This window comes from Nuphar pumila, chromosome 13, assembly GCF_984573655.1.
Source record: "Nuphar pumila chromosome 13, dmNupPumi1.hap1.1, whole genome shotgun sequence".
Lineage (NCBI taxonomy): Eukaryota > Viridiplantae > Streptophyta > Magnoliopsida > Nymphaeales > Nymphaeaceae > Nuphar > Nuphar pumila.
In genome coordinates this window covers 4603473-4626032 of record NC_143261.1, presented here as the reverse complement: position 1 = coordinate 4626032, position 22560 = coordinate 4603473, and the positions used below count along the sequence as shown (strand labels likewise).

General features: G+C 38.8%; 1 protein-coding gene across 1 annotated transcript in view; it reads left to right on the top strand.

Moving 5' to 3' along the window:
- The window catches only part of LOC149817582 (CMP-sialic acid transporter 1-like), a 48712-nt gene extending 30468 nt beyond the window's left edge, over positions 1 to 18244 (top strand). The window contains exons 5-8 of the mRNA XM_089984311.1: positions 12956 to 13125; positions 13282 to 13468; positions 17651 to 17728; positions 17878 to 18244. Of these exons, the coding sequence (XP_089840437.1) occupies positions 12956 to 13125; positions 13282 to 13468; positions 17651 to 17728; positions 17878 to 18018 (576 nt within the window). The 3' untranslated portion in view covers positions 18019 to 18244. The remainder of the gene's footprint in view (positions 1 to 12955; positions 13126 to 13281; positions 13469 to 17650; positions 17729 to 17877) is intronic.
- Positions 18245 to 22560: the final 4316 nt, after the last annotated feature.

The following is a 22560-nucleotide window of genomic DNA, read 5'->3' as shown; positions in this document are numbered from 1 at the left end:
GAATTTCTAGTTTCGTAGTCTAATTACTAGCGTAGTTTTGAGAATTGGGCATTCGATTTGCATCAACTGCTAGTAGAACAAGGTCAGATTGATCGAGCTCTATAATGGCACAAATTTCGAAAGATGACAGACATCAAAGCCCTTGAAAAGGAGCATATGAATCTCATGCACCAGACAATAGAGAGAGCGTGTCAAGGCTTCAAGACGTTTGAGCAAAACTTCACAAAGATTCTAAAACCATTTGAAGAATGTTTAATACAAATACAAGGGAACTTAGGATCGATTGCATACATTCAAAGTCTCAAAAGAGTTATGTGGAACAAACTTATCGCCAAAGTGTGGGGAACGATCAAAAGGACGAATCGACGACGAATCTGAAGGGATCTACGAACCTGTTGTGCGCAGATGAAGACTTGAGGAGCAAAAAGGGTATGATTCGTAAGAGGCCTTCTTCAAGGGGGATATCTCACTTGTGTTTGTGGGATGCCTTAGCTGGAGTGAGAACCTCTCCTTTAACAAAGGAGAGTTGTTATCTGTCGTACCCCTGGGTAGTCATTACCCAGGAAAAGGAGATCTACCAATCTTCTCTCTAATGCGAGAAAATCGGTAATCGACTCTCACCATGTCTATCCAAATAAAGAACATTTGAATGTGCCTCATTTGGATAAGCCCCACTACTGGGCGGTACATGCGTTGGAGGGAGAGTGGGCCCACCTCTCTCCTCAACGCATGAACCCATGCGTGGACATGGCCCATTCACGGTCATGTATGACCAACACCTCCCACTTGGCCATGTGAATATAATCATGATGCAGGATTTTGCCTCCTACTATTGGAGTGTTTTACTTTCATCAATGTTCCTGGAATGAGTTAATTTTTTGTTACTCATCCAGCCATATGTCTTATTAGACATATCTTAATCCCGTATAGGATATATGTTTCAATAACATTTTCTCCGATATGCCCTTTGTTAAGGGATTAACAATCATATCAGATGTAGGTAAGTAACTGACTTTGATTTCATTTCTTTCAATCATGTTATGAATATAATGATATTTTACCATTATATGTTTACTTTTAGAATTGTCCGCTCCACTCTTCATAAGAGAGATGGCAGCTTGGTTATCATAATAAATTTGAACAGGCCCGTTGGTTATATCCTGCTTCAAATCATTAATGAAGCGGCTTTTCCAAACAATAAATGTGGCAACAGCATTATATGCAATATATTTTGCTTTCTGATTATGCTGAGCTACGCAACCTTGTTTCTTACATGACTAGAAAATTGCTCCTCCTCTGAGGAGAAAAGCATATCCAGAAGTGGATTTACTATCATCTTTGCTGCCTGCAAAGTCAACATCAAAATATTCAGTCAATTCTAAATCATCTTGAAAACATAATTTCAAGTTTATAGTCTCTTTTAAATATCGAAATATTTTTTTCACTGCTTGCTAGTGAGGCCAACTAGGATTACTTTGATAGCGACTAACGAGGCCAACAACAAAGTTGATATCAGGCCTTGTGCATAGCATAACATACATCAAGCTTCCAACAACTTGTGCATAAGGAATATTCATAGTTTTTTGTCCATCACTAGGACTATCATTCTTGCACAATTTGACACCTTTTACCACAAACGTTCTAACAAACTTGTAATCACTCATTATGAATTTCTTGAGTATATGGTTTATATACCTTTCTTGACTCAAGCTTAAAAGTTTAGAATTTCTATCTCGGGTGATTTTAATTTCAAGAACATAGGATGCCTCTCCCATGTCTTTCATCTCGACCATGACTTGGTTTTGACAATCATATCATTATCGTTTTCAGTCAAAAGAATGTCATCCACATGTAGTGAGAGGATAGCAAATTTGCTCCCACTTTTCAAGACATAAACACACTGGTCAAATTTATTTGCCACAAATTTCAATGAAGTAATTGCCTTATGAAACTTTAAGTACCACTGGCATGGTATAGAGATTTTTTCAACCTATATGCTTTATCTTCTTGGCCTTTAATAATATAACCTTCAAGTTGTTCCATGAAAATGGTTTCCTTAAGCTCACCATTTAGAAATACGGTTTTAGATCTAGATCGTAATGAGCTACAATAGTGAGAATTATCTTTATTGAGACAAATTTTGCAACAGGTAAATATGTATCAACATAGTCTAACCCTTCTTTCAGAGAAAAATCTTTAGCTACCAACATGTGAATACTTTCATCGAATTTGAATTTTTTCTTTAAAATCTATTTACATCCAATGACTTTTCTTTTCTCAGGTAAATTAGTCAATTCCCAGACTTGGTTTTTCTCAATGGACTCAATTTCCTCATCCATGGCTTTTACCCAGTCTGTTGACTCATGTGATTTTATTGCCTCATTATATGACATGTTATCTTCCATGTCATCAAGGTCAAAGGCATAACACAATTCCTCCGATAAGTAGACATAATAGTCATCCAAGCATGACAGGGGAGCTCTAGATCTCTTATGGTCAATCTGAGTCTGATGAGAAGACGACGAAGAACTAACAGTTGGTTTATCATTACTTAAACGTTCTTGTGAGTCATCAGAGTCATAATATAAATCAATAGGATCATCTCCATTTATTTCAAGAATAATTGGTTCCATGTTTTGATATTCCAAGAATACATCTCTACTTTCGATTAAACCTTTATTTGGATGGTAAAATCTATAACCTTTTGATCCTTTGGGATATCCAATAAAAATACACCTTATAGATCTTGTATCGAGTTTATCTCTTGATCGTTCTATAATCTTTATATAAGCTACTGAACCCCATCTACGAAGGTGCCTTATGTTAGGTTTTCTTCCGGTCAATAATTCATAAGGTATAAAGACAATAGCCTTACAAGGAACCTTATTTAAAACATATGTTGCTGTATGTATCGCTTCTCTTTAAAATACATTGGGTAATGAAGCGTTAGATAACATGCATCTAACCATGTCAAGAGGGGTCCTATTGTATCTTTCAATCACACCATTTTGTTGAGGTGTGCCTAGAGTCGTAGTTTGATGTCTGATCCTGTTAGCCTTACAACAACAACAACAAACAAACAATATGAGAATTTCGTTGGGGCGTTCCCTACTGAGCGACGCACTGTACTCTATAGGCCCGGAGGCAGTGATAAATGGGCAAGGGTTGCTAGGTCATTGCCCGGAAGCGACGCGTCACACCGGCGCCCGGGTGTGGTGTCAAATAGGCAAGAGTTCCCTCACTTTGTTGGACGGGTGGGGGTAAAGAAGTTAGTCCAAGACCATAACATTAGGTTAGCCACTTGGAACATAGGGTCTTTAACTGGTAAGTTGGTAGAGTTAGTAGATGTTATGTGTAGGAGAAAGATTGATATTTTATGTCTACAAGAGACCAAATGGGTAGGTGAGAAAGTAAAAGTGATAGAACCTTGGGGATATAAGATTTGGTATACAGGAATAAATAGGAATAAGAATAGAGTAAGGATTGTTATGAGTCGTGAGTTTATAGATAATGTAGTTGAGGTCCGTAGGAAGGGTGATAGGATTTTACTTATTAAATTAGTATTAGGTACGGATATTATTAATATTATTAGTGTTTATGCACCTCAAGTAGGTTTAGATGATTCCATTAAGCGTCAATTTTGGGAAGATTTAGATGGAGTAGTACAAGGGATATCTTATGGAGAAAGGCTTTTCATCGGCGGTGACCTTAATGGGCATGTAGGCATTAGTAGGGATGGATTTGAGAGTATCCATGGAGGTTATGGTATAGGAGAAAGAAATTAAAGTGGAGAAAGGATTTTAGATTTTGGTTTGTCCTATGATATGATCTTAGCAAACACTTGGTTTAGGAAGAAGGAGTCTCACCTAGTAACATTTAAAAGTGGGGTTAATACGAGCCAGATAGATTTTTTCCTACTTAGAAAGAGAGATAGGGGTTGTTGCATCGATTGTAAGGTTATACTGGGAGAAAGTGTAGCTACACAACATAGAGTCTTAGTTTTAGATCTTAGAATTAGACAATGCCGCAAAAGGGATAGACATATGATAGATCCTAGAATTAAGTGGTGGGCACTGAAAGGAGCTAAACAGGGAATGCTTATAGAGCAGGTAGTTAAGGAAGTTGATTGGTGTCTCGAGGAGGATTCAGAATCAATGTGGAATAAGATAACGGGTGGCATGAGAAAGGTGGCTAAGGGGGTATTAGGTGAGTCTAAAGGCGGTGCACCGCTAGGTAAGGATACATCGTGGTGGAACGAGGATGTCAAATTAGCTATTAAGGTTAAAAGAGAGTGTTATAAAAATCTAAGTAAGAGTCGTGATAATGAGAATTTGGAGAAGTATATGATAGCAAAGAATGAAGCTAAAAAAGTAGTTCGGAACGCGAGGGATAAGGTATATAAGGAGGTTTATGATAAGTTGGATACCAAAGAGGGCGAGAAGGATATTTATAGGCTTGCAAAGATGAGAGATAGGAAATCGAGGGATCTGGGTATGGTTAGATGTATCAAAGATGAAACACAAAGGGTTTTAGTCAAAGATGAGGAGATTAAGGAGAGATGAAAAGATTATTTTGATAAGCTATTTAATGAAATGCATGCTCAAGATCTTGGAGACTTGTCCATTCCTTTTCATGAGATGAATCGTGACTTCATGCGCAAGATTCAAAAGAAAGAAATTGCAGAGGCTTTGAAGAAAATGAAATCAAGAAGGGCAGTTGACCCAAATGGTATACCTATCAAGGCTTGAAAATGCTTGGGAGAGAAAGGTTTAGAATGGTTGACAAATCTTTTTAACAAGATTTGGCGGACAAATAAGATGCCTAATGAGTGGAGGAAGAGTACTTTGGTGCCTCTATATAAGAATAAAGGTGATATACAAGATTGCACAAACTATCGTGGTATAAAACTCATGAGTCATACTATGAAACTTTGGGACAGGGAGATTGAGTATAGGTTGAGGAAAGTTGTCATGATATCGAAGAATCAATTTGGTTTTATGCCTGGAAGATCAACTATGGAAGCTATACATCTTCTTAGACAACTTATTGAGAGATATAGATTGAGGAACAAAGATTTGCATATGGTTTTTATTGATTTGGAGAAGGCATACGATAGAGTACCTAGGGATGTTCTCTGGTGGACAATGATGAAGAAAGGTGTTTCTCTCAAGTACATTAGTATAATTAAAGATATGTACGAAGGAGTAGTAACCAATGTCTGCACTTGTGGAGGGGTGACAACCAATTTTTCTATAACGGTTGGGTTACATCAAGGATCTGCATTAAGCCCTTTCCTATTTGCTATAGTGATGGATGAGCTTACGAGATCAATTCAAGAAAATGTGGCGTGATGTATGTTGTTTGCTGATGATATTGTTTTGATTGATGAGTCTAGAGTTGGGGTTAATGCTAAGTTAGAATTATGGAGACAGACATAGGAAGCAAGAGGTTTTAAGTTGAGTAAGAGTAAGACAAAATACATGGAATGTCGGTTTAGTAAGCAACGAAGTAGTGATGGGAGTGTAGTGAAGCTTGGTGAGCAAGAAATATCGGTGGATGATTGTTTCAAATATTTGGGATCTATCATTCAAAAGTATGGAGAAATTGATGGAGATGTAAATCATAGGATAAAGGTTGGGTGGATGAAATGGAAAAGTGCAACTGGAGTGTTGTGCAATCGTAGAATGCCATTGCGGTTGAAGGGAAAGTTTTATAGGACGACTTTTAGGCCCGCTTTACTATATGGTATGGAATGTTGGGCTGCCAAGCGACATCATATTCAAAAAATGAGTGTAGCTGAGATGCGTATGCTGAGATGGATGTGTGGAAATACAATAAAAGATAAGATTCAGAACGAGGAGATACGTAAGAAGGTAGGCGTTGCACCCATTGAAAATAAGATGAGAGAGAATCGTTTACGGTGGTTTGAACATATTCGGCGAAGGCCTAATGATGCTCCAGTTACAAGGATGGAGAAATGGAAAAATATATTAGTTAAAAGTGGTCGGGGTAGGCCTAGGAAGACATGGATGGAGGTGATAGGAAAGGATATGAATGCTTTGAACCTCACCGAGGACATGACATTGGATATAAATGATTGAAGGAGAAGGATTCATGTGGAAGACCCAAAATGATTTTCTTTTTTGGTTCATATCGCCAACCCCAATTGTTTTGGGATGAAGGCGTAGTTGTTGTTGTTGTTGTAGCCTTACAATATTCAGAAAATTCATTTGAGGTATATTCTCCTCCTCGGTCGGACTGTAAAACTTTAATCTTTCTACCAAGTTGGATTTCAATTTCTTGACAATATTCTTTAAATTTTTCTAATGCTTCATACTTATATGTTATAAGATATACACAACTATATATATATATATATATATATATAAAATATTGTATTCCTTTATGAGTTTGAGTCCTGAGGACCACAAATATTAGTGTAAATGATTTCTAATAATTTAGATGCTCTATTGCATTATGTGAAAATGATTTTTTTGTCATTTTACCATAAATACAAGGTTCACATTTGTGAAAGGACGATTCATCAAAGTTCGGTATTAGATTTAATTCAACAAGTTTCTTCATTTTCTTTAAATTATAATGTCCGAGTATTTGGTGCCATACATTCACATCCACATTAAAGACATTATCAATACAAACCGAAATAGATAAAATTTTATTAATCTTAGAATTTGAAATTTTAAACGGACCATGTTGTTTATGAAACCCATTAAAGAGAACCCGACCGTGTTTTTTCATAGTAACTTTTTCAGGTAAAAACCTAACTTCAAAACCCCTAGCAACCAATGCTGGAATAGACACTAAGTTTTGTCTCATGGACGGTACAAACAGAACATTTGATAACAGAACATTGTTCTTTGAAGTTTCAACACGATAAGTCTCAACGCGCATAATATCAGAATAGGTGTTGTTCCCTATGTGCAACCGATGTTCCTCGGGTTTATACTCGACCATGTTCACCATTCTTTCCTTCCTCTTGGCTATATGTCGTGTCGCCCCAGAGTCCACCCACCATCTAGAAAGTGCCTGGTCCGCATATGAGTATTTCGATATCACGTAGATTATATCACCTCTCCTTTTGCTTGTCGTTTTTTGTTGTTTCTGCTATTATTGTTGTTCGTCCGACTCCATCCATCTTTCTTGAAGTGTCTAGGTTTTCCACACTTTGAAACACTTCACTTGAGAGGCAGTTGTCTGCTGCTTGCGGAATGTTGGACCTTTTTTCTTTTATCAAATTTGCCATTATCTTTAAAAAACTCTTTTGAAATGTGGGTGCCTGAAAGGATTATGGCTATTGTTTGGAGCATTTTTAGCGAAATGTAATTCACTCTTCTTGTCTTGCTACATATATTGCTGCTCAATTTTAAGTTGAGTAGGCAGCTCTTCTAGTGTCAGGTTTTTAGAGTTCAATCTGTTTGAACAATCTTTCATGAAGATGGGAGACTATGCAGAATAATGGATATCTGCATACGATTAGAAATCACATTCCCAATGATTGCCAAGTCTTTTGCCATTATTAACATTTATTCACGTAATCATCTACATTGTCATTTTCTTGCATCCTATATGAATTATATTGCTCCAAGAGCAATTGTATGTGAGTTTCTGATGTAGTATCATATTTTTTTGAAATAGCTTCAAACATTTACTTTGCAGTAGGGTAATCTTTGAACACCCTAATAAGATCGTCATCCATGTAGGTGAGCATGATGATTCTGGCTTACATGTTATCCTTTTTATATTTAAGATAAACATATCTGCTTTAGGAGCTTTGTCACAAGGGTCTCTCATTTCAGTAGTTAGAGCATTCTTGATGCCCTCTAAGGTCAAAATAAGAGGAATCCTCCTCTTCCAAATATAGAAATTGATTCCATTCAATTTATCAGTTTTGGCCAACTCAGTAGCATAAACCCTACTAAACATCTTTCTAGTTTTAAGTATTTTATGTTGGCAAAATATGATAAAAATATGTCCAACATTCAACAAGAAGATAAATATCACACCATTAACCATGAACTCACAAAATATCATTTTCACAATTTGTAAATTCATGATATGAAACATATTTGTCATGCAAATAAAAATAAAATGCGACAGACTCAATTTCCAACTTATTTCAATTAAAACAAAGCTTTACGAGGTAAACTGCAAATTCTAAGCACTTTTCTGTAATTTCTGAAAAGTCAGAGGTCTGTTCCAAAAAGTAGAACCACCAAAACAGAACTTTCGAAATCAATGTTGTTAAATGCGATGAGGCGAAGCGAGGCGTTGAGCATGTTATGAAGCGAGGCGTTGAAGCGTAAGCTTCATGATCAAGAGAGTAGGTCTCAATTCAAAGAGTCTGGTGGTGACCCCTTATAATTTGAGTCTTTGTGAAATATCTTTTGTACTTTTATTCGTGAACAAAGTTGTCACATAAACAGGGAAAAAATGCTTGATCTTAGTCTACTTGTAGTTGTGCTATTTTCCTGGAAAATCAATGCATCATGTTATTTGATAATGGTTATCTGGACTATGATTGGTTTAACGTCACCAGCAGTCTATAAGCAATTTCTCTTGTTGGGTGGTTGACTGGTTGGGTTGAAAACTTGAAATTGAGGTCGCGTTTGAATCACGAGATGCACATGAGTGGGGACAGACCGCTCCATGCCCACGCGCTATCCTGGGTTGATACACACTGTGTGCAGCCGGTTCAGACGGGACAAACTGCGTCCCATACAATGCATTACAACACATTAGAGTGGAACGCACCAGTCGCACCACCACGGTCGCGACTGGTGAGTACCAGACAAACACCGCATGTTCAGAACGCACGGTGTTTGTCCTGTGTATCAAACACCACCTGAACTTGCTATCTTTGTCTATTGGGAGTTCATATGGCTATGAGCAATTTGATCATGACTGAAGTCCCCCCCCTCCCCCTGCTGGAAACCTCGTCAGAGGGTATCGCTCTGCTTCCCGACGGCTCTGTGCAAGTTACGGCAACGGTCAAAAGAACTCAGTCCGTTAAACTCACCAGAAGCTTTTGCTTTTTTCCCGGCGAGTAAATCCAATTTCAGGCCACGAAGAGAAGAAATTCCACCGTAAATCTCGCCGGAATATCCTCCTCTGCTCACTGTGTAATTGTTTTCGGTTTTAGCCACAGATCAGAGGAGGCACCGACGCTTTAGGTACTGAGTGTGCGCCTCAGTACCTTGAACGTGCGCCTCGCCTGTGAGGCGTACACCTCTCACAACACTGTTCGAAATTAAAAAAATTCAAGGGGCTTTCTGAAAATTCTCAGAAAGGAGCCTGTCTCGGATATTTTTCAGAGTACATGTCTCTTTCTAGAATTTACCAGAAAATGAGGGGCCTTTTTTATAAAGCAGAGGGTACATGCATCAATTTTAAAATTAACAAGGGCGGAGAAGTAAATTTATTGAAGCAAGATATCAACAAAATTAACAGAAAAGGATGAGCAAATTAGTAAATAAACTGAAAAATGATATGACTGGCATTATGTAAAAAGACTAGGGGAAAATCAGTAAATTTTCTTGTCTAAGAGTATGAAAGGGACCAAAGGTTCGAGAAACCTTATTCTCATTTTTTTTTCGTTTATCTTCTGTGGCTGTTCATCCTCCTCAGGTGGACCAACTTTAGCCACCGACTGAGTCGTTGAAACTTCTCAGCACCTTCGATAAGGCGGAGGATGTCCACTGTCGCGTCGTCGTCGAAGGTGGTGGAGCATGCTCACTGACTGCGCCGCTGACAAAGAAAAAAAAAACAGGTGATCTTCTTCCTCCCCTTTTTTTTCTCTCAGAGAACAGGGGTTGCTGGTGTCTCGAGACCCACTGTGATTTCCTTTTTTTATTTTTATTTTTTTTAAGAGACGAGCGTATGATCCTAGTGACCAAGGTCACTAGAATCTGGTGGCTTCTTGAAGATAGATGCAGACCCCGATTTGGGTCTGCATTTTCAAAAAAAAAATTGGTGGAGTAGTTTTTTTTTTTGTTTCTCTCGGCGACATCGAAAAGATGTTCATTAAATCTTTTTTTTTAGTTTTAGAGGTCACTTGAAACAAGCGACCTCCTTGTGGCTGGACACAGACCTTGATTCGGGGTCTGTATTTTTTTTTAAAAATGGAACCCCAAATCGAAAAACGAAGAGATGGGGTTTCTAAAAAAAAAATTCCCTTTTTTTTACGGACAGACCCGACTCAGGGTCTTCTTTTTCCTTCTTAGAGGGTTTTTTGCCTCCTCCCTTTTTGTTTTTTTTACTGTTTTTTTTTCAAGTGGTGACAAGCTCAGTCGGAATCCGGCAAGGATCGATGCCCCTGACGCCACCCCCAACCCGGACAGTCAGAAAAAAACAAACTCTTTATATTATTATTATTTTTTGTTGAAGAAGAAAAAAACAAAGTTCTCCAGAATCCGGCAACCTACTTCTTGTTTTTTTTTGTTTTGATATATAGGGGGCACCTGATGAGAGAGGGGTGTTTCCCTCTGCTACTGTAAGCCGGCAGCCACCAATCAGGTGAAAAAAAGGTTTTTTTTTCTCTGCTTGTAAAAAAAAAAGTTCCGGCGAGAGGGTGGCCTATTATCAGGCGATATCCTCGAAACAGAAAAGAAATGCTGACCAATTAAAGTTGCTTTCTTGTTTCGATTTCCTGTGAGTTCGAGCGATTGATGATAGGCAGATCCGAGCGGTGTTATGCAACTCTGAGCGATGATCAGCTAACTGAGGATGGGCACCTTAAGCCTGACTTTGATACCACTGAAGGGATCTATGAACCTGTTGTGCGCAGATGAAGACTTGAGGAGTAGAAAGGTATGATTCGTAACAGGCCTAGGCCTTCTTCAAGGGGGATATCTCACTTGTGTTTTTGGAATGCCTTAGCTTGAGTGAGAACCTCTTCTTTAATAAAGGAGAGTTGCTGGTATCTATCGCACCCTTGGGTAGCCGTTACCCAAGAAAAGGAGATCTACTGATTTTCTCTCTAAGGATAGAAAATCGGTAACTGACCATGTCTATCCAAATGAAGCACATTTGAATGTGCCTCATTTAGATATGCCCCACTACTGGTCGGTTGTTGCATTGGAGAGAGTGGGCCCACCTCTCTCCACAACGCATGAACCTAAGCGTGAACATGGCCATTCACGGTCATGTATGACCAACAAAATCAATCATAAGAGCTGCATGTGGGAACCAACTTATCGATTCCTATTAGTGCTTCCTAGGTGACAGAGAGGATCAACCGACACCTCTCAACTGATGCAGTTTCCTCCCAACAACAACAGTTCTCAACCTCTTTGCTGTCGCTGTTTCTGCTGGAGTTGACACCTGTGGGGGCTTCCCAGGTGACAAAGGACACCGTCAAAGCCTCCCGGCTATCACCAGGATCCCCGTTGTCTCCCTGTCCCCACTGCTTCTCTCTCCCCCCCCTCTCAGGTTCATTCCCGGATAGCAGGGACACCACCGGCCGTGCCGCAGGCTGCGACTGTTCGCCGGCTCAGACAAGTTGGTGGGAGGTGTCCCAATCGGTAGGGTGGCCATCCCTGCCTCCACCGCTCCTCTCCCCACCCTTTTGGGTCCTCCCTCTCTCTCAGATTCTTTCCTAAGTGGCAGAGCCACCATCGGTTGTGCCGTGGCCAGTGACTGCCCGCTGGCCCAGGCAGGTTGGCGGGGCGGCACTTCCCATGCCAGGGTGGGGGTTCCACCCCTGAACCCTAACTCAGGTGGTGGAGGAACCGGGTCCTACGGGAAGCGGTTCTACCCGGTTTACCATCCTGAGCCGAGTATCCAAAACCTGGTTCAGACCCACAAGACCCATTTTCTGGGGTTTTGGACTCGGTTCAAACTCAATCTCAGGTTATTCCAACCCGGATCGACCCGTTTTCAGTCTCAAACCCACTGGGTTGGACCCAAGACACCATTTTTTATCTATTTCATGCAATCCAAACCCAGACTAGACTTAATCCGACTTGGGTGAAACTCCAAATACCTCTTGGGCCTGATCAAAACCAGATCCAACAATATTTTGGGTCTGGATCAGGTTCAAACCAAACATTTTTACCCCAAAGCGTGATCCATAGCCCAACCTATCCTACTCTAGGTCCAACGACTCATCAAAACCTCTATCCAATCATGAACCAATCAGATCCAAACCAAGCCTCAAATCTAAACCACCTAAACCCAAACCTTGTACGAGCCTCAAACTTGAATCGGACCCAGATTCAACCTAACCTAACCCCAACCCTGCACCCAGCACCCAGCACCCACAAATACCCATGCAAAATTATAATCGGATCCAAGTGCGTCTGCGATCCATATACTTCTGACAGATCCATTTGGTATTGTTTTACGCCATCCACCTAGAAGCAATTGGGCTAAATGCTTTCCCTATTCAAATGGCCTGCAAAATGGATCCTGCCATCATCAGCTCCTCGGAATCAATGCCTAGAAGATCCACATCTGCCAGAGATTGCATTATTTCTGTGGTCCTCAAAGGTAGAGCAGAATTGGAAGAAACTAAAGTGACACCAGACTCGAGGTTGAGTCTTTTAGGGAGAATGATGCAGGAGCGGAGCAGCTTGCAATCCGGGTTTAAAGGATCCATTTGGATCCAGCTCTTAGTTTAGGTTATTATTTGAGTTTTCATCTAAATCTAGTTCTTAATTTGTAATGGATCTATCTCAGATCCAATTTAGAATTAGGGTTTTGGTTATTCCCTATAAATGCTTGTTGTAGGGACTTCTGATAGGCAGACTTGATGTGATTTCTCAGCCTTCTCTTTCCCTTTTCCTTATTCCTATTATTTTATTGTTATTGTTATTTCTCTTTAATTAATTTTAATTTCCAGTTTCTAGTTTAATATGTAATGTAGTTCTGATAATTGGGCAACCGATTTGCATCACATTTTTACCTTGTAATTTAAATTTTACACTTGCCATTTCAGGTAAAAGGTTGTGGGGAGGCCTCTTGTGATTCACTTTTTTCAGCACCTATACAGGGATACTTGCTTGGAATCTTATCTGCTTGTCTTTCAGCACTAGCTGGTGTCTATACAGAGTTTCTTTTGAAGAAAAACAATGATAGTCTCTACTGGCAGAATGTTCAGTTGTATACGTAGGTATTCCTATCTGTCCCCAGAATCTTGTATAAATCTTGTAATGTCTGGAATGAAATATTGCATTACAACTAGTTGCTGTGCTTTTGGCTTATATTTGCTGATGGTCATTATTTGTTTTATTATATACATGTTGGATGGAAATTATTCTGCAGATTTGGTGCAATCTTCAACATGGCACGACTTCTTTTAGATGACATCAACAACAAATTTGAAAATGGCCCATGGTGGCAGCGTCTTTTCAATGGGTACAGTATTACAACATGGTTGGTTGTGCTGAATTTGGGGTCCTCTGGGTTGCTAGTATCATGGTTGATGAAATATGCTGACATTATTGTTAAGGTAATCCCTCAAAGTTTTACAGCTTTTGAGCTACTACAACAACAAACAACAACAACAACAACAACTACGCCTTCATCCCAAAACAATTGGGGTCGGTGATATGAAGGGTCTTTCACATGAATCCTTCTCCTCCAATCATTTCTATCCAATGCCATGTCCTCGGTGAGGTTCAAAGCATTCATATCCTTTCCTATCATCTCTATCCAAGTCTTCTTAGGCCTACCCCGACCTCTTTTAACTAATATATTTTTTCATTTCTCCGTCTTTTTAACTGGAGTATCATTAGGCCTTCGCCGAATATGTCCAAACCACCGTAAACGATTCTCTCTCATCTTATTTTCAATGGGTGCAACACCTACCTTCTTACGTATCTCCTCGTTTCGAATCTTATCTTTTATTGTATTTCCATACATCCATCTAAGCATACGCATCTCAGCTACACTCATTTTTTGAATATGATGTCTCTTGGCAGCCCAACATTCCGTACTATATAGTAAAGCGGGCCTGATTGTCGTCCTATAAAACTTTTCCTTCAACCGCAATGGCATTCTACGATTGCACAACACTCCAGTTGCACTTTTCCATTTCATCCACCCAACCTTTATCCTATGATTTACATCTCCATCAATTTCTCCATACTTTTGAATGATAGATCCCAAATATTTGAAACAATCATCCACCGATATTTCTTGCTCACCAAGCTTCACTACACTCCCATCACTACTTCGTTGCTTACTAAACCGACATTCCATGTATTTTGTCTTACTCTTACTCAACTTAAAACCTCTTGCTTCCTATGTCTGTCTCCATAATTCTAACTTAGCATTAACCCCAACTCTAGACTCATCAATCAAAACAATATCATCAGCAAACAACATACATCACGCCACATTTTCTTGAATTGATCTCGTAAGCTCATCCATCACTATAGCAAATAGGAAAGGGCTTAATGCAGATCCTTGATGTAACCCAACCGTTATAGAAAAATTGGTTGTCACCCCTCCACAAGTGCAGACATTGGTTACTACTCCTTCGTACATATCTTTAATTATACTAATGTACTTGAGAGAAACACCTTTCTTCATCATTGTCCACCAGAGAACATCCCTAGGTACTCTATCGTATGCCTTCTCCAAATCAATAAAAACCATATGCAAATCTTTGTTCCTCAATCTATATCTCTCAATAAGTTGTCTAAGAAGATGTATAGCTTCCATAGTTGATCTTCCAGGCATAAAACCAAATTGATTCTTCGATATCATGACAACTTTCCTCAACCTATACTCAATCTCCCTGTCCCAAAGTTTCATAGTATGACTCATGAGTTTTATACCACGATAGTTTGTGCAATCTTGTATATCACCTTTATTCTTATATAGAGGCACCAAAGTACTCTTCCTCCACTCATTAGGCATCTTATTTGTCCGCCAAATCTTGTTAAAAAGATTTGTCAACCATTCTAAACCTTTCTCTCCCAAGCATTTTCAAGCCTTGATAGGTATACCATTTGGGTCAACTGCCCTTCTTGATTTCATTTTCTTCAAAGCCTCTGCAATTTCTTTCTTTTGAATCTTGCGCATGAAGTCACGATTCATCTCATGAAAAGGAATGGACAAGTCTCCAAGATCTTGAGCATGCATTTCATTAAATAGCTTATCAAAATAATCTTTTCATCTCTCCTTAATCTCCTCATCTTTGACTAAAACCCTTTGTGTTTCATCTTTGATACATCTAACCATACCCAGATCCCTCGATTTCCTATCTCTCATCTTTGCAAGCCTATAAATATCCTTCTCGCCCTCTTTGGTATCCAACTTGTCATAAACCTCCTTATATACCTTATCCCTCGCGTTTCAAAATACTTTTTAGCTTCCTTTTTTGCTATCATATACTTTTCCAAATTCTCATTATCACGACTCTTACTTAGATTTCTATAACACTCTCTTTTAACCTTAATAGCTAATTTGACATCCTCGTTCCACCATGATGTATCCTTATCTAGCGGTGCACCGCCTTTAGACTCACCCAATACCTCCTTAGCCACCTTTCTCATGCCACCCGCTATCTTATTCGACATTGATTCTGAATCCTCCTCGAGACATCAATCAGCTTCCTTAACTACCTGCTTTACAAACATTCCTTGTTTAGCTCCTTTTAGTGCCCACCACTTAATTCTAGGATCTATCCTATGACTATCCCTTTTGCGGTATTTTCTAATTCTAAGATTTAAAATTAAGACTCTATGTTGTGTAGCTACACTTTCTCCCGGTATAACCTTACAATCAATGCAACAACCTCTATCTCTCTTTTTAAATAGGAAAAAATCTATCTGACTCGTATTAACCCCACTTTTAAATGTTACCAGGTGAGACTCCCTCTTCCTAAACCAAGTGTTTGCTAAGATCATATCATAGGACAAACCAAAATCTAAAATCCTTTCTTCACTTTCGTTTCTTTCTTCTATACCATAGCCTCCATGGATACTCTTAAATCCATCCCTACTAATGCCTACATGTCTATTAAGGTTACCGCTGATGAAAAACTTTTCTTCATAAGATATCCCTTGTACTACTCCATCTAAATCTTCCCAAAATTGATGCTTAATGGAATCATGTAAACCTACTTGAAGTGCATAAACACTAATAATATTAATAATATCCGTACCTAATACTAATTTAATAAGTAAAATCCTATCACCCTTCCTACGGGCCTCAACTACATTATCTATAAACTCATGACTAATAACAATCCTTACTCCATTCCTATTCCTATTTATTCCTGTATACCAAATCTTATATCCCCAAGGTTCTATCACTTTTGCTTTCTCACCTACTCATTTGGTCTCTTGCAGACATAAAATATCCATCTTTCTCCTACACATAACATCTACTAACTCAACCAACTTACCAGTTAAAGACCCTATGTTCTAAGTGGCTAGCCTAATTTTATGGTCTTGAACTATCTTCTTTACCCCCACCCGTCCAACAAATAAAAGGAACCCTTGCCTATTTGACACCACACTCGGGCGCCGGTGTGACGCGTCGCTTCTGGGCGATGACCTAGCAACCCTTGCCCATTTATCATTGGCTTCGGGCCTATAGAGTACAACGCATCACTCAGTAGGGAACACCCCAACGAAATTCTCATATTGGTTCATATTCATAGGGTGTGACTAAGTTTTTATGCTGGTTGTCACTGGCCTACCGCAACCCTCCTCCTTTATCCGGGCTTGGGACCGGCAGTGTATAACTAAACAGTTATACACAGGCGGAGTTACAACTTTTGAGCTACTATAGCATAAAAATCCAGTTGTCAGTTTCTTGTCTATTTACTCTTTCAATATACAATTCTGCCTCTTATTATTGGCTTGGTGCATCTAGGAGTATCAAACCCAAAATTTTGAAGCCATCTGGCTTGCATCTTAAAGATTGTAAGAAGTAGATGACGAATCAACAACAAAATGTGTGAGGTGGTCCTTCGGAAACATTAGGATCCCATTCTTTTTTCATGGTCATATTTAATTATGCAACTAGTTTTGGGTACGAATAAATGTTCAACATGCAGACAGCTTTTCTCCTGAGATGAAGTCAATTATTTCTGTTTTAGAGGATAATGTTTCTTAACTGGTTCATCCTTGTATATGGTGCTGGACTCTGGGAATGATGTCATGCACGTGTTTTGGATTTGTCCTTGAACAAATCACAGAAGCATCTGCGTATTTTTTTCTTATTTCAAGTACATGGTGATGGTAGGATTTGCACCTCTGCAAGTTTACCCAGTCATCAGATCTCTTGAAGCATGAATCAGAGGGGCTTTATTTTTTTGGGGATAACAGTGAGAAACTACCATTATGATACGGATGTCCTGTTATGGGCCGAGAGGTGCCACGTTGATGTGGCTCTGTTTCATTTTCTGCAGTGTAAAACTCTATGAGTACTTCTTCCCCCTGCTTACAATTTCCCATGGGCTTTGGCCTTGTGGCAAGAGATACACCTTGAGTATCAACCCCAACGTCCTTCAACTTGAACTCCTTAAGCCTACCCACCTAGTAAATCTCTTGAAGCATGCATCTGAAACATTATGTGAACCTTGAATGAACTGCATCATTGATCTTGTTTGAGTTTATGAGATCAAATTGTTGTTTAAGCAGAGCAAACAATCATGGGCTTTGCTTTTCATCAGGTTTATGCAACCTCAGTGGCAATGCTGCTGACTATGGTCCTGTCCATCTCTCTCTTTGATTTCAGGCCTACAGTTCAGGTAAATTTGTTCAATAGAACAATCTTGTTTTGACCGTGCGGCTTGTTTTACTTACACAATTAATTCTTGAAATCTTTTACTTCATTTGGTTATTATTCTTGCTCATGTGTTGCTAACTTTCTCATGTCCTATTTATCGGTTTTACACAGCTTTTTCTGGGAATTATTATTTGCATGATGTCCCTCCATATGTACTTTGCCCCTGCTCATACGCTGGTAGATTTGTCGTCAACACCGAAACCAGTACCAGAGCCCATGAATGAAGTTAAAGTTGAAGCAAGAACTGACTGACTCCTGATGGACATCTTGTTTTGATTGAACAGGCTATTTTTTTTTACTACCTCCCATTCAATCATCCACAGCAAGCTTGTGCTTGCCTTTTCAATAAAACAGATCATGATCATATTGTGAATGGGCATGGCTAGCTGTATTATTTTTGTGCCGAGCTTCCTGCTAAGGCCACTGATGTTAAATTGCGTTCATTTTGTGCAATGTGAAATCTTACAGCATTTGGTGATTTGTGAGGTTGGTTACACTTGAAGTTAGGGCTGAGGTTGAGCTTGGCTCGGTCTTGGCTCGTGAGCTCACCGAGCCTGAGCTTGTTATGTGCCAATCATGAGCTGACACATTTAATTTTTTTTTAATTAAAACTTGGTAATATATAATATATGTAAAATATGTCTAATACATATATGTATTTTTGATAGACCAGCTGGTGTTAGGCAGACCCCGACCAGTTGTACAATCATACCATTGGGAATTGAATTTGGCGTGCATTAACTGCTCCTACCAAACAAGCGGAGCCCCGTTGGTATATAATACATGTATAAAACATACATAATAAGCATATTATGTTTATATCCATATAAATACACAATATCTAAATATAGAAAAATAGGTGCCAAATTGATACATGTTAAATGGGTTCTTTTGCCCTTGTTTTTTTGGCAGTTCTGATTTATAAATGTGTTGGGCATGGTCGATTTAGGAGGAATCGGCACCTGGATGTGTTTTCGATGAAAAAATGATGTGGAGCCTAAAAATTTTACAAAGATTTTGGACCGTTAACTTTTTGAACTTTATAAAAACCCACTTATGTGTTGGAATCGAACACTTAAAGAGCTGATGCTTATAAAATTAAGTACATAGATCACATCTGTACGGTCAGAAATAAAACGAAAGAACCTTGAAAAACTCATTTAGTTCGTATCATTTAGCACCTACCCATTACTCTGTTACATAGAACGAGCCTATATGAGCCGAGCTTGCCATTTTCGTGCTAGGCTTGTTTACCTAAATGAGCTGGCATGTAGCTCGGCTGGGCGAGCTCAATTTCTTAGCTGAATGCCCCCTTGATTTAGGCAACATATGAGTTCCCTTATCCGAACGTGCTCTTGCTTGTTCTTATATCGGATCAATGGCTCTATGGACTTGTGTTTTCCCAATTATTTTTAAGGAAAGATATTGAGAAACCTAAAATCTGACTGCTCCAAGTCTAACCTGTTTGTATGAATTTGTCCTTCACCAGACCCGGGTGGATCCAGACTCGGATTTGATTCTGAGGTACAGCTATTGGGTCCTTGTTAGATCTGACCTACAAAAGGAAAAACCATATCTGGATCTTATATAACATAAACCATACCTAGGCTAAACTTGTAAAATGTCTACGTGTTAAAAAAATTGTGGGTTTTGATCGGGAGTCATTTGGGCCTGGGTTTAGTAAGAAATTTCATAAACTGAACACCGCTTCGTATGTTTCATGAATCTTATGGGTCTGATCCGAATATTTGATAGTCTTCTTTCTTTATTACCAAATTTAGAGTTTTTACCTGATCCGGTATGGGTTGAGATAGGGTCATACCTGACCCATTGATACCAACATCTCCATTAGGGGTGTCAACTGGCCTGGTTTCCTAACCAAACCCTATAAGGTCCGGGTATGGTGACAAATAAGAAAACCCGATTAAGACCCGTGTCCGGACTCGAAGGTCCGATTAATGCATCAACCCGGGTATAAGTTTGTGAAATTTTATACCAGACCCAGACCCGAGTTCCAATTAAGACCTATAAAATTTCAATGTAAAAATGATAAAAAATATGGTTTTACCGGGTATGGTCCAGGTTTGGTTCATGTTGTTCTTATCGGATCCCGGTATGATTTTTCTTATAGTGAACCCGATTAGACTTGAGTCCGGACCCAATACTATACCTGAAAATATGTTCAAAGTCTGGTTTCACTTTAGTCCAAACCAAATCTGACCCGTTGACACCCCTAATCTTCAGTTACACAAGAACACAAGGTCTGTCACAGTGACACCATTTTGGTGGAGTGTCCGTAGTGACACAACCGAACACACTCAGACACGTGGACTGACACAGACACACATGAATAATATTTTAATATTATTTAGTTATTTTATATTAAAGTTTTATTTTAATAAAAATGTAATTTTAACATTACAATATCAAAATTTAGATTTTTATTGATTAAAAAAATTTAAAATTTGTGTCTTCGTGTTCTATTTTCCAAACAATTTTGAAAGTTACAAGTCAAACCCGCGTCGCATCCTCGTGTCTATGTATCTTTGTAACATACTACTCGGTGCATGCGTGTGTGCTGCCAAAGAGATAAACACGCAAAGATCGTCCACATGCATCTCTCTCTCTCTCTGCAACTAATAAAAGCGAGTCTTCCTCTGTCAAGTAGGAGGGGGTGTTGCGTGTTCTCCCCCGAAGATGCACTGTTTGCTACAGTGCGCGATCGGGAGTCCGAATGAGTGCCACATATATAAGCACGTGGGGCTCGTATCCTCGTGTGTGTCAACATCACTTAGCATCAGAGTCCAGTGCGGTTGCAAAGACTTAAATACCCTTTCCTGCTATTCTCGCCATGAAACGACGGTTCGAGAAAAGGACAAAAATGTCTTCCATTCAAAAGAGGGAAACGACAGTTCGAGAAAAGGACAAAAATATCCTTCATCCAGAAAGTCGAGGATGATGTTAACTCTTCAAAGTCCAAACATTTCATTTTCGCCCTAAGCAGTAAGCTTTTGCACCATCTGCTGTAACAGTAGCTCCCTTTGACGACGCACCCTTTACCGTCATCTGTTGCCGTCGAAGCAACCTTTGTCGTCGTCTTGAGTCCAGGTTACCGCCTTGGTTTTTAACTTGTGTTACAACACATTGCCACCTTCTCGTTCCTGCCTTGTGTTACAAAATATTCCCGGGTTCATTCTTACCTCATGGAGATAACTATAAATCGATCGACTGATTCGATCATTGGTGGGCGTCATAGGGGCATTTGTCGGCCATCTCTTTTTACAGTCTTGTATTCTTTTTCATTGTCGTTAAGTAGTATGAAAGAAAGCAATGACGCACAAACATTCCAACAAGTGCCATTAAGGCATCGTGAGTACCTTTCCATGTCATCATGCTATTGTTGAAGAACGTATGTCATCGTGAGTGCCATTAAGGTGTTATTTTGTTATTGCAAGTGGATCTTGTCCTTTCGATGGTTGGAAAATGAAAGATATTTGTAAGATGCTGGGACATGTTGATAAGAATGCTTGTTTACAGATGTGAGGAAAGGCTTCTACCCCATCCGGTATCATCAATTCACTCAGTATATGCAATATATTACAAATCGTGGTTGTAGTAACATACTACCGATTTATGAGATATTATTTTGTTTGTTAATATCGATTTGTAAGCTATTATGCTGATTTTTCGTATCGATTTGAAACATATTTTTCGATATGTATATCGATATGTAAGATATTATGTGTTTTATAGTGTCGATTTGTAAGCTATTTTGTTGAATTTTTGTATCGATTTATAATATATTTTGTGATATGTATATCGATTTGTAAGATATTATGTCTTTTTTAGTATCAATTTGTAAGCTATTATGCTGAATTGCCGTATCGATTTGTAATATATTATGCGCTATGTATATCGATTTGTAAGATATTATGTGTTTTCTAGTATTGATTTGTAAGATATTTGTAGAAAGAATTTTAAAATGTATGAGTGCGGAAATACATTGTTGCGTGCTTGCGGTGGTGATTTTCGTATTCAAATAATTGTTCATTTAACGATTTCTATTGAAATTGCTTCACAACATTGTAAATATAATTAAATCGTTGTCACGTGAATCGCTATCGTTAACACACATATATGACAAATTGTTTATTTTATTGGCATGGTAAATAACAACTCGATGCATAGTATAAGAAAATAACAAATCGTTATTGCTTTTATACTGTGATTCATTCAATCGTTTCTTTGACTTGCTTAACCTTATCGATATCCATTGTTATATGCATCTTGAATAAATCATAGTAAACGTATGCGTTGGCTAATGCAAATTGATATCTTTCTTATGATAGTGGTGAGCTTATCATCTGGTTGCAGTGAAGATGATCTATCTTAATCATTGAAAAGTTATGGAGAAGTGAACATCTGTACTAATGATGCACCTGAAGAAGTGAACATGTGCACTAATGATGCACATGATAAGAAGGGTGCATGCATTGAATTCACTATTGACTTGAATGTTCTAGCAGAAGAAATGCAATTCGATAATGAGGTAGACAATCATGACAATACACTTGATAAAGGTGCATGCACTGGGAATGTACATGATAGTACACATGACTTTGTTCCCGTAGAAGGAATGCAGTTTAATAATGAGGAAGCTGCATATAAATTTTACAATGATTATGCCTTAAAACTTGGATTCAGTGTTAGAAGGTATTCTTAGTCCAAAAATGCACAGGGTGTCGTAGTGAGAAAGACATGTTTGTTCTAAGGAAGGTTAGAAGAAGTCAAGTG